This window comes from Halichoeres trimaculatus, unplaced genomic scaffold (assembly GCF_033239565.1).
Source record: "Halichoeres trimaculatus isolate MK-OKI-2021-1 unplaced genomic scaffold, fHalTri1.1 fHalTri1_scaffold_1, whole genome shotgun sequence".
Taxonomy (NCBI): Eukaryota; Metazoa; Chordata; class Actinopteri; order Labriformes; family Labridae; genus Halichoeres; species Halichoeres trimaculatus.
In genome coordinates this window covers 26,917,832-26,930,239 of record NW_027437179.1, presented here as the reverse complement: position 1 = coordinate 26,930,239, position 12,408 = coordinate 26,917,832, and the positions used below count along the sequence as shown (strand labels likewise).

Genomic DNA, 12,408 nt, shown 5'->3' with positions numbered 1-12,408 from the left:
CGTGGAGATTTTTTTTGAGGAAGCCAAGTGAGACAAAGCCTGTTATCTGTATTTTTTTTAGGGAGTGGGGTACATAAAAGGCTTTGTTGCAGTTTGTATCGCTATTTCATGTAACGGACCTGTTAGAGTGCCCAGAGAGCGCTCGTTTTACTTACTTTGAACACCGACACACGCCCTTTAGCTCTCCCACCCTCACTCACTCATTCACACATGTACATTGTCCTCTTGACTTAGCTTAAACATCGTATTAATTAATTCAACCGCCCACTTAGACACACAACCGGGCGCTTGATGCACACTGCTAATGTGCTAACTTCCCTGATTTCATTCAGTGGCTCGAGGATGACGATACTGTGATTTGATTGGTTTGAGGCCAAAGACGGGGTGGCTTCCCTTGGCACTGTCTTGGTCAATCACAGATGAGCAGTGTCATGACCACGGCCTCATCTGATTGGTCAGTCATTCTTGTTTTTTTTCACCAAGGGATGCCAACTCTGCTTGGCTTCCTTGCGGACAACAGCGTGCAGTATCGTATTTTCACCACGCATTCGCCACAGAACATTTACGAGGGCGCTGTTTTACACATTGTAAAATGCTCAATAACTAGAGGAGAGGAATAAGGAAGAGATGACGGTGACAAAACACAGAAGGAGTATCGAAACTGTTAAAAATGAATATTTTCATTAAATCACAGCTACAGTCTAAAAAAAGAGAGGAAGCATGGCTTCCCTTGGCCTCCGGGAGAAAACGCCACTGGAGAGTTGTAGTATTTCAGTGGAGGAGCAGGGCAGCTCTGAGATTAGAAATAGCCGCTCACAGCTGTTGTTGTGACATCTCTTGACAGTTCACAGACAATGCCTGCTTCCCCCGGGGGAAAGACCGTGATGAGAGATGAAATCAAGCCATTCACACTCTCTTTAGTCTTCATGCTCCACAGACCCTCTGTTGTTGACAGCTCTACTATTAAGGCTTGCAAGTTCCTTTTCTCACAGATGTTTTTAGTCATTAACAACTTAATATCAGAATCTTTTTTATTTGGACATGTTTATTTTCGAGACGTGATGTGTAGACTGTCTCTAAAGTTTATTACCCCTTCTCTTGTGCAGCTTGTTAGTTCTCTTAGTTAATGTTAGGTTATGAGTCAGAATTAATTGCTGACTTTACAGCCCACATCTGGAAGTCTCTGAGTCCCGAAGTGCTTGAGGAAAAACTCACAGATGCTCAGTGGAGAAAAAAAATCCATTTTGTGTTAGTGATGCTGATGTTGACATTAAATGGGAAGTTTCTTCTGTCTGTGTTTTTTTGTAACCAACATCCATTCGCTTAGCTTATTCCACCCCTGTTCCTATTCCCTTAAGTATGGGACATATGGGACCTTGGAGCAGACTCAGGGAGGAGGTGTCAACTGTGCTGCTTAGTTAGCTGCAACACATCTGCACCCAAGGGGGGTCATTAGATCAGGAGGCTATGACGTAAGCTGGAAAAGGAGACACTCCTCCTTTTTTTGTTTTCAATCCCTCCTTTTCTTCCTCTATCTCCCTCCCTCTCTCTTTCCCCCACTCCTGTTTTTCCTTATCTTTTATATGCAGTGCAGTCTTTTTTTATTTTTGTTTCATCTCTCTTAAAGAATGACAAGCATCTGCTCACTCCTCTGCATAAAGTACAGGTAGGATAAAACTTGGGGGGGTGCTGTTATTGGGCAGGAACATGGGTGTCTTATATCTTATATCTTATATCTTATATATTAGTTTAAACTGCAAGAGAGCATGTGAGGGAGGGGGGGTGGCGGATGTGTAAAGGTGTTCAGGACCTCAGAGATTCCTCACCTGCATTGGGGTTCTTTTAATTTATTATTTTTTACTTAATTGTTGAATTATTTTTTGTTCTTTTGTGTTTAGATTAGTCGTTTATGAGAAAAGTTAACTGTTTTGTTTAAAGGGTGTCTTAACTAGAATTATCTGCTAGGTTTGACAGGATTTGAATTATCTTCAACCTGCACTGAGGAAAACCTTAAAGACATTCTCTAATAGAGTTACAATATTGCATCTTTTTAAATAACAGGATTGATAAATGTCAAGAGTTTCCTTATTTCATGGCAAATAAACTCGTGAAAAGTTTATGTAAGGACATGTGTATAAGGGGAAGCAGCTGGCAGCAGTCGCTCACTTTCTTCAGAAGATCTACATTTTAACTCGAATTTGTTGTCCTCATGTAGGAATGGGACTTCTTGAAAGTGGTGTGTGTCACCCTGTGGAGAGAATCTCTGTTTGGATTAGTTGTGTTCGGTTTGAATGAAGAGCTAAATTTGGCTCTGCGCTTTGAGTCGCAGCGAGTTGTTTACCTGTTCCCAGCAGTCAGCTCTGTCTGTTTCCAGGAGCAGACCAGACTATCTGTGTGCGATCAGCTGTGTCCCAACCACTCTGAGGTTTTCATTAGCACTTTCCTGCCAATCCTGTGTCACTCTATTAAACTTCTTGCTTGCTGATGTTGACAGACCGGATCTGACTGCAATAGGATAACGACTCCCTAATAGAGTTTCCTGTGGCATCCAACTTCACTGCTCTCTGTGTCCCTGCAGGAGATTCTTCCAGACAGCTCACTTCTATGTGGAGGAGAGCAGCTCTCCACGAGTGGTGGCCAATGAGAACATACCAGTCATCCCTATACCAGGTGGGCCAGAAGTTCCTACATGTATCTTAAAAAGATGGGGGATTAGTGGAGAATTTGCAAAGTTATAATTATAAGAGAGGAAAAAACAACAGTTAAAGAATTCAGATTGTTAAAACAACAAAAAAAAAACATTTTAAACAGTTTTCAGGAATATGTAAACACTTAAATCAAGCTTTTAGTGATGTTAATGAGTTTATAAAGTTATGTAAAAAAAGAGATAGCTAAGAATAATGTGTTATAATAAGCTACATTTTAAAACTAGGAGACAGTTTGTGTAGTTATCTTTCACTAAAATAAAAAAAGTATTAATACTTAGCTTAAATTAATGTACCAATGTATCTGAAATTTAGCTTGAAGTAATGTGTTACTGCCTAAAAATGTTAGCTTAAAGTAATATGTTGCTGCTTTAAATAGTTAGCTTAAATCAATGTGTTTCTACTTTAAGCAGTTAGCTTAAAGTAATGTGCTGATTTATAAAAAAAAAGATAGCCTGAAGTAATATTACTGCTCTAAATAGTTAGTTTTAAGTGATGTGTTACTGCCTTAGAATGTTAGCTTGAAGTGATGTGTTACTGTTTTAAATAGTTAACTTAAAGTAATGTGTTTTACTTTAAACAGTTAGCTTAAATTAATGTGTTTCTGCTTTAAACAGTTAGCTTAAATTAATGTGTTTCTGCTTTGAGCAGTTAGCTTGAAGTAATGCACTGCTTTAAATAGTTAGTTTTAAGTGATGTGTTACTGCCTTAAAATGTTAGCTTGAAGTGATGTGTTACTGCTTTAAACAGTTAGCTTAAAGTAATGTACTCCTATATTAAGAAGATAGCTAGAAGTAATGTGTTACTGCTATAAATAGTTTTAAGTGATGTGTTACTGCCTTGAAATGTAACCTTGAAGTGATATGTTACTGATTTAAAAAGTTAGATTGAAGTAGTGTGTTGCTGGTTTAAATAGTTAGCTTGAAGCAAGTTGTAACATTGTTCATATATTTAAGGCAATAGAAATAGCTAACTTCAAGTGTTTAAAGAAAAGTTGAAGCAGTACGCTGTCAATGAAGTATAATGGCTAAAAAGACAACCCAAAGGATGAGCAGTTGAAATCAAGACGATTAAGATGATTGATAATTGTTTTGTTGATGGTGCACCTTGCTTACACAGCAAAAATGTAACAAACTTAAATTTCTATCTTCAGACTGAGTGCTGTGAAACTCTCACAGCTAACCAATGGAATCTGACTTGAAGTGATAAATGTCTGCTGATACTGCACTTATCCTCAGGCCACAATTAGCAGCTTCAAATGCTTTTCTCTTTTACCTCACAGCTTCATTAGCACAGTTTCTGTTCATTAACATGTGAAATTACTGTGGGAGCACCTCCTCTAGGAGTTGTGTGACCGCATTATTGTAGCCCTTTAATGTCCCGAGCAGCAGCGCTGTGGCAGCTAGTCGATATCAGACTTTACTTTCACAGTGGCTTAAAGCTCAGGGACATTTCAAGGCTGTGATATCACAGTTAAGGAGCAAGGCTGAGGCCAGTATTGACTTTACATTAATCAAACTTTTATTGTTTGTCTTTTTCTGCCTTTATCCTTTTATTTCTTCCTCTCGACTTTCTTTACTCTCTTCCCTTTGCTTCTTTTCTCTTACCTACAAAGAAATCTCACATATTTTTTCATAGCCACTGGACTAGTGTTGAAGGGTTTTTTCTTGTTTAATTTGAAAATACTATTAGAGTGGCTTATGTGATCTGAATGTTGAGTGCTTCTTGAATGCTTTTGTAGGTATTTGACCCATCACTTTTGTAATTGTTCAGGATATCCATATTACAGATAAAAATAGTTCCACATGGTTTTATATCCTAACAGGAATGGAAAAGGCCCTAATCAGACACACTTTTATTCATGCACAGCTTCCTAAGCCACAAATCACAGAGTACCATCCTGATGAACTGGTTAGCCTTATAAAGGTCCCTGCATACTTATACAGGAAAGACATTTTGATAGATGGACTGATTTGCCAGGCAGAACTCACCTTTATGCTGTAACCACTGAGGCAAATAAGAGCCCTAAAGGCCCCAGCTGCCAGGCTGCCTGAGTTAAGATATTGGCCACTATCAGCAGTGATGGCAGCTGGGTCCCTTGCTCTATTGTCTCACTGTGATGGTGACCAGCCTTATCAAAAAAATCCCTCATGTGTGATTTGAGGCTGATTTGGCTCAGAGGAGACAGATGCTCCCTTCTCTAAATGCTTAAAGTACTAACTCTTTGCATTTGTAAAACAGAGTAGTCTGGTAAAATAGCAAAACATGTGCTTTTGTTATTTCTTCCTTTTCTTTTTTCCTGTCCCTTTTTTTTGTAAAGTTGCAATACCAGTTGTTAGTTGGACATCCGAAATCTGCACAATACATTTGATGTTATCTGCAATGAAATAAAGGAAATAGTTTTTATTTTTTTTAATTTATTTTTTCTTTTAGGTGTCATTGTCAAAGGGAAATGGGATTACTACAACAGGTGTACCAGAGGGACAGTATAAAACCTAAAAAAAAAAAAGTGCAATACTCCCTCTTTATTCAATCAATGTGACGCATTTATAGACAAGTTTTCAGTGTTTCTGATTTAAACCTCATTCATCTGTAAATTGATCTGTTGCCTGGAAGTATCTACAATCATCAGGGATTTTAAGCATCCTTAGAAAAACAGCTTGATACATTTTGTTGGCTGTAAATAAAGACATTTTTAAAAGTGTTGTTAGTCACAGCTTAACATTTCCTTCCTGTTTCTATGATAGCTACATTTAAAAATGATAGTTTTTATAGGTGAGATCTGCCAGCTCTCATTGCTTTACACACCTCCTCAGACACAAGGCCATATGATACACACACACACACACAACAGAAAGCAGTGCCCACTGCCCACCTTTTCTAACGTTTGTGTCTCTCTCCCTGCAGATGACATGGAGGCCATCCCCGTGAAGCACTTTGTAAAACACATCATGGAGCTCTACAAGAACAACCTGCAGGGTTTTTCTGAAGAGTTTGAGGTACACTTTCATCACCTACTTTAGTGATGATTCACTTTGGAGCATTGTTGACCTTTTGCTATCCAACAAATGGTGCTTTTACACCAGAGATGGGTTTAGCAGGTTCTTGTAACAGAAAGAAAGATACAAACAGAAATGTTTTTGTTTGTTTCCTCTGGTTTTATGTTCAGATTCTCTGTAAAAAAAACACAAAGAGGGAAAATGGAGTTTAGAAAGAAAGGGCAGGGATGATTTGTCACTGTCAATGTTAAAATTTCACGAGGTTGGACTTTGCTTATTTTTTTTAATTAGAATCCAGTACATGTTCTTGTTTTTTTTTTTCACAGCACAGTCACGTTATATGCAAACCAACATCCTCTTTTTCAAGCCGTCTTAGACCTCTTGTCAAGTTTCAATTACAGCTTTCAAGCCCTGCCTCAAACGAGGTGAACTAAACACAAACATTACAAGGGATTTTTATACATACAACCCCTGAAGATTGCTGAGTGTAGAAAAGAACTTTTTCTGTGGAGTTAGAAACTTATTACTATTCAGCACAGTTGACTTCCCCTTCTACTGTGAACCTTAACAGTGGATAGAGGTATTTCTATGCACGCGTCTGTGCAGAGTTGCTCATTCCTGAACAGATGGGTGAGAGAAAGACGGAGAGAAAGATCAAGAGAGAAGAGGAGGTTAATTAGAGAAGGTCTGTCTGCTGGTCGAGTGGAAGGGAACACATTCTGCGTGTAACCAGGTTAGGGAAAGAGGCAAACGCTTCATCCCCAGAGGGTTCCTTCTAATTGGGGTCATTTGGTGTGGAGCTCGTTTGTGTAATTTTCTAACACACCAAGACAAAGCTGTGTCAGAATTCATTGTTGTGTGTTTAGGTAGGGCTTGGTGCCAGAGATTGTGTTTAGACTTTAGGTCTCTTTACAGACCAATAGTATGGTGGAAGTAAATTCTAAGGAGCATTACTTGCAGAGAGTGGACGTTACAACAGGATCACTTTAAGCCATACTTCCTCAGGGAGAAAAAATATATATTATTGTCTCACCTTTTTAACTAAAATCAATCTTTTTATTCTGTTTCTCTGCAGGAGGTCCAACGCTCCACAGCAGACCTGAAAATCACAGCAGAACATTCCAATCATCCTGACAACAAGCACAAAAACAGATACATCAACATTGTGGCCTGTGAGTCAGCCGTATAATCTGATTAAGATATCTCCTGCTGTGAGAATTAATGCTGGTTTTCATAGCATGCTTTTATCCTTTTATAATTCACACATAAATAAACGGATGTGTTCTTTAGACGACCACAGCAGGGTGAAACTCCGAGCTCTGGCCGGGAAAGACGCCAAGCACTCAGATTACATCAACGCCAACTATGTGGATGTGAGTTTTACTGAACACCTCTTTTTTTCCCTGTGTTTTATGCTGGGCTTGGCTTTTGTTTGAAACATTGTGGCAGTAGTAGACATTAGCCTGAATGCAACAGTAAATGTTTAAACAGTACAAGAGCCATTCTGTACAGAAAAGGATTGGGGCCTCTGAAAAAAATTCTTCAGGTTAAGCCAGTTGAAGAAAAAAAAGAAAAAAAAACATAATTGACTCAATTAAGAGATAAAAGTAAAATCGACAGAAAAAAAAAAAAATAGAATTTTTAAGTTGAATTCAGAATTAACAATTTGTAGTCAGCTTTTTTCTTTATCCTCAGGACTTTGAGATCACATTAAAATTCTAAGAAAAAAATACTGGCTTATAAAATAGTCAGAATTCCAATCTTATGGTGATATGTTTTCTCAGAATTCCACAAAAGAAGTCCTACTTGATTTCTGAATTTGATGAAAAGGAGTCAGAAAACTGAGATTGCAGCAAAAACTCTTAAGTAAAGAATAATATTAAAACAGAACTTAAAATTGTAGTCACAATATGTTTGAACTAAAGTCAAAATTGAGCCTCTTTTCCTCAGAATTTGAGATGGAAAAAAAAACTTTAAATTATGACATTCATTTCGGAAGTCTAAGTAGACTTCCTCAAGGAAAGAAGTCAAGAAGTTCAAAATTCTTGAAATTCAGAATTTCTGAGATTGAAATTTGATTGTGAGATTGAAGTCAAAACTCAGAGGTAAGAGTCTGAATTCTCAGTTTTATTTCAAAGTTTTAACTTTGAGCTTAGAATTCAGAGGAAAAAAATCAATGTTCTCTGGGACCAAATTTCTTGGTAAAGTCAGAAAACTTACTTTAAAGTCAGAACTGCAAAAACCTCTGCTGTGAAAATAAAACTGTATCCTCTGCAATACATGCTGATATATTTGATAAGGATATTACGATCGAAACAACAATCTGAAAACTTTCCTGCAGACAGACTTTTGAAGGGAGGTAGTTTTATATAGCATTGGTTCATGGTATATATCTTTTCAGGGCTATAACTGTCCCAGAGCGTACATAGCTGCTCAAGGTCCTCTAAAGTCCACATTCGAGGACTTCTGGAGAATGGTGTGGGAACAGAACACTGGAATCATCGTCATGATAACAAACCTTGTGGAGAAAGGGAGAGTAAGTTCATCCCATTCATACATAAATGTAGACATTCAAAGGATAGATAGTTGTGTTTCAGATGTAGTTTATCAGTGAATGTGTTTGTGTCCTTCAGAGAAAATGTGACCAGTACTGGCCCACAGAGAACAGCGAACAGTATGGGAACATTGTGGTTACCCTGAAAAGCACCAAAGTGCACGCTTGCTACACACTGAGGAGATTCCATATAAGGAACACAAAAGTTAAGAAGGTACGGAAGAGACAAACTTATGTCTTGAATGAAAATCATCTTTATCATTAATTTTCTTTAATAAGTTCTATTTTTAACTTGATCTTGTTTTTCTGCTAAGTTTGAAGTTTTTTTCAGTCCTTACTAACTGTAAACAAGTTCAGTTGAGCAATTTGCAATATGGGGTCACAGCACCATCTTCTAACGTATGAGCTTATAAAGACTTAGAATTGAGTCTGTGTGTTACGTTCTCACCATTTACTCCTCTGCTGTTGCATTTTAGGGTCAGAAGGGGAACCCCAAAGGGAAGATAAATGAGCGCATTGTGGTGCAGTTTCACTACACTCAGTGGCCTGACATGGGAGTCCCAGAGTACACCCTCCCTGTCCTCACCTTCATCAAACGCTCCTCAACAGCTCGCACTGCAGACATGGGCCCTGTGCTGGTGCACTGCAGGTACGCCTCTTATTGCAGAGCTCCAGGGCTAAATAATTATGTAACTGATGGGTGCTGGAGTCTCATATATATGCTGATTGGGTTTACAGCTCCCTCTATGGGCCTGCAGTCTGCTCATATTGCTTTGTGTTCTGCTCCTCAGTGCCGGGGTCGGGCGCACAGGAACTTACATCGTCATTGACAGCATGCTGCAACAGATCAAGGACAAAAGCACAGTTAGCGTCCTGGATTTTCTCAAACATATCCGCACACAACGCAACTACCTAGTTCAGACGGAGGTGAGAAACTTTGAATGGTCTCTTTATGCTGTGAAATTGCTGCAGCCTTTCATATCAAAAGGTCAAATATAATCAAAGATGGGCGTAAAATAAACTAGTGCACTTATCGCTAAGGTAAAGGTCACATATAATGTACTGTTATGATCTCATCATAATGTACATAGGCAAAAAGATGCAGCTTTAGAATGTCAGATGTGGTCCATGCATGCAGTCCATAGATCAGAGTGGTGTGTTTGATTCAGTGGAAGTTATTTCTGCTTCATCTTCACTTTCATTTAGGTCCGTCAAGGGACAGCTTCTTGCTTTACCCTAATTACATTCAAACTTAAAGAAGGGGTATAGTGCTTTTGTAGGCTTTATAATGTACCTCTGGTACTCTCATATTAGCTTTATATGCTGTATATCTCAAAAACTACGTATTTTCCTCACACTGGTGTTTAAGAAAACTTTTATTTCAGCCTCTGTCTGAAATGCCTCATTTTAGCTGCTGTCACTTTAAAGCTCTCTGCTCCGCAAACCCCCTTCTCTCTGATTGGCTAGCCCTCTGGAAGCCTGTTGGGAACAAAGCTATGAGCGTCCTTAGTGTTTGAGGCCTGCCCCTCCATCTTGACATGAATGAGTTAGGAGATGTGATGACCTTGTCATTTCTGCAAGTCTTGTGAAGATCTTGCGAAAATCTTGTTATTTTAAGACCAGTTTACAGGCAGATTCAGAGATTTTTACCACATATAAACAATTAGTGGTTTGAAAATTTGCACACATTAAGAATGAACATCCATCACTGTTACTTTATGTTCATGTTTAAGATACGAGAAAGATTAAAACCCCTCTTTAAGGTTCATGTGAGGAGCTTTTACTTGGTTATAAAACAGTTTCTTCTGCTTCATCTTAATCTTCTATTTGTTTTACTGTAGGTGTTAACCACTATGAATAAACATTGATTCCTTTACCTTTTAACATAAAATTAATGCATGCTTTAAAGCACATAATCATGTTTCTTTATTAAAAAAGCTGGTTTGGTTATCAGAAATACTGGTGTTTCAGCATAGGCCAAAATACAGATTTTCTTTTACCACCATGTGGTACTGCTACATTTGCGTGGATGATTAAACTGAGTTTCTCTCCACCTACTGATTCTAGATCTTTTCTTGTACGTCTATTTTTATTTCACAGCACAACGGTTCCCACAGGCCGTCTTTTTTTTTATAGGGCCACCTGTCATTACAGTCTTTGTGTGTCAGCCAAACAGCTGACAGCCTGTGATTGGCTGTCATAAAAAGCTGAAGAAATAAAATCTCATAAAAAGAACTTAGGAAAAAGCTGAAACTGTGAAATGATCCATTCCAATGTTTAAACTAGATTCTAATTGTGCCTGTTTGTTCAGATGATCGTGTGTCTGATAGATTATAAACTCTTCCTCTATAGGAGCAGTATGTTTTCATCCACGATGCTCTGATGGAGGACATCATGAGCAGGGAGACCGAGGTGCCTGCCTGGCAGCTGCACAGTTATGTCAACAGCATCCTCATGCCCAATTCTGCAGGCCGCACCAACCTGGAGAAGCAGTTCAGGGTGAGTTAACCTCCTGGGAGTCTGACTCTGCTTAGACAAGCTGTCACCATCTGCAGCCACACTGCTGGCTGGAGTCCAGGCGGCATTTGGATCAGGAGCTGGTAACAACGTGCACACTGGCTTTCCAGGACCCAGATAGGAATAGATGTAGAGCCTGTGATGTTGGCTGTAATGAAGTCATGTCTGTCACTGATGCCACCTCACACAATGCTTGGTGAATGTTTCATCAGGCTACAACATCAGGAGAGAAAAATTAATTGCATGCACGTAATGTCACTTCCTCCTGAGCTTTACATGCTCTGACAAACACTTCTACAGCACATTCTGTCTGAAACTGATGATTTTTTTTTTCCTGATTATCTGCTCTGTGTTTTCTCTCCTTCTCTCCAGCTGCTGACTCAGTGTAACAGTCGCTTTGTGGAGTGTTTTAGTGCCCACAAAGACAGCAACAAGGAGAAGAACCGCAACTCCTCAGTGGTTCCTTGTGAGTATCCTTTCCTTTCCTTTCCACAGCCTTTTCACTACAGAGCAGAGGTTTTTAGAGAACAAGGTCACAGCGAACATGGAGAGCTGCTGCGTTCAGGGGCAACAAGCAGGCTGCTACATGGGCTTTTTGGCTAAACCAGAAAAAAATGACACCTCAGCTCTCCTCTTAGCGAGATACTTTTCCTCCTCTTTTGAAACCATGATAAATCGAGTGCTGCCTCAGTATTTTCTAACATTGCACAGTCAAAACATTGCGTCTCTAAATTCATCCTCCAAAATTAGAATCTATTTCCATAATCCTTTAAGCTAATCTTTCTATACATTCGCTATCCCCTGACTTGTCCCTACCTGTTGCTATGGCAACAGTTAGGAGGTAATGAATGTTTGCATTATCAGCCTGTGTGATATAAAGTGTGGGTTAAAGTGCTTCTCTCTGTCTCACACTCACAGCCGAGCGAGCACGAGTTGGACTCACCACTCTGCCTGGAATGAAGGGGACAGATTACATTAACGCATCCTACATAATGGTACGCTGTGATTGGCTGGTTTCTACTTTCTGTTTTTTTTAAATACATTAAAGAACTTTATTGACAGATTTGTCAGTTCACGGTGACAGTTTGTTGGAAGACGACCAGTTGTCTGCTCTCACAGTCACTCATGAGTATGAGAGCTCTGAGCTTAAGTGAGACTAACAGCTCCCCTCCTGTCACCTCAGGGTTACTTCAGGAGTAATGAGTTCATCATTACCCAGCATCCTTTGCCCCACACCACCACAGACTTCTGGCGGATGATCTGGGACCATAACGCTCAGATTATCGTCATGTTGCCTGACAACCAGGGACTGGTGAGTAATATCTCTGTAGTCTGCTCACAGAGGGAGACAGTCGAGTAATCAGTAACACAAGGATAAAAGGAAAGGGTTGGATGTAAAAAAAGTTACCCTCTCTGACTTGTTGTTTTTCTTTGCAGGCGGAGGATGAATTTGTTTACTGGCCAAGTCGGGAAGAGGCTATGAACTGCATCGCCTTCACTGTCACCCTCATCAGCAAGGACAGACTGTGCCTCTCCAACGAGGAGCAGATCATCATCCACGACTTCATCCTCGAGGCCACACAGGTACCTGAAACTCTGCTTTCAACTAATGGTGCTCCCTCCTACCTGAGGG

General features: G+C 39.5%; 1 protein-coding gene across 1 annotated transcript in view; it reads left to right on the top strand.

Annotated features, from left to right (window-relative positions):
- ca16b (carbonic anhydrase XVI b) overlaps window positions 1-12,408 on the top strand; it is a 128,560-nt gene that overhangs the window by 109,293 nt on the left and 6,859 nt on the right. The window contains exons 14-26 of the mRNA XM_074666971.1: window positions 2,579-2,670; window positions 5,613-5,704; window positions 6,780-6,876; window positions 6,995-7,077; window positions 8,106-8,240; window positions 8,338-8,472; window positions 8,735-8,907; window positions 9,050-9,185; window positions 10,611-10,757; window positions 11,148-11,241; window positions 11,694-11,770; window positions 11,959-12,087; window positions 12,213-12,359. Of these exons, the coding sequence (XP_074523072.1) occupies window positions 2,579-2,670; window positions 5,613-5,704; window positions 6,780-6,876; window positions 6,995-7,077; window positions 8,106-8,240; window positions 8,338-8,472; window positions 8,735-8,907; window positions 9,050-9,185; window positions 10,611-10,757; window positions 11,148-11,241; window positions 11,694-11,770; window positions 11,959-12,087; window positions 12,213-12,359 (1,537 nt within the window). The remainder of the gene's footprint in view (window positions 1-2,578; window positions 2,671-5,612; window positions 5,705-6,779; window positions 6,877-6,994; window positions 7,078-8,105; window positions 8,241-8,337; window positions 8,473-8,734; window positions 8,908-9,049; window positions 9,186-10,610; window positions 10,758-11,147; window positions 11,242-11,693; window positions 11,771-11,958; window positions 12,088-12,212; window positions 12,360-12,408) is intronic.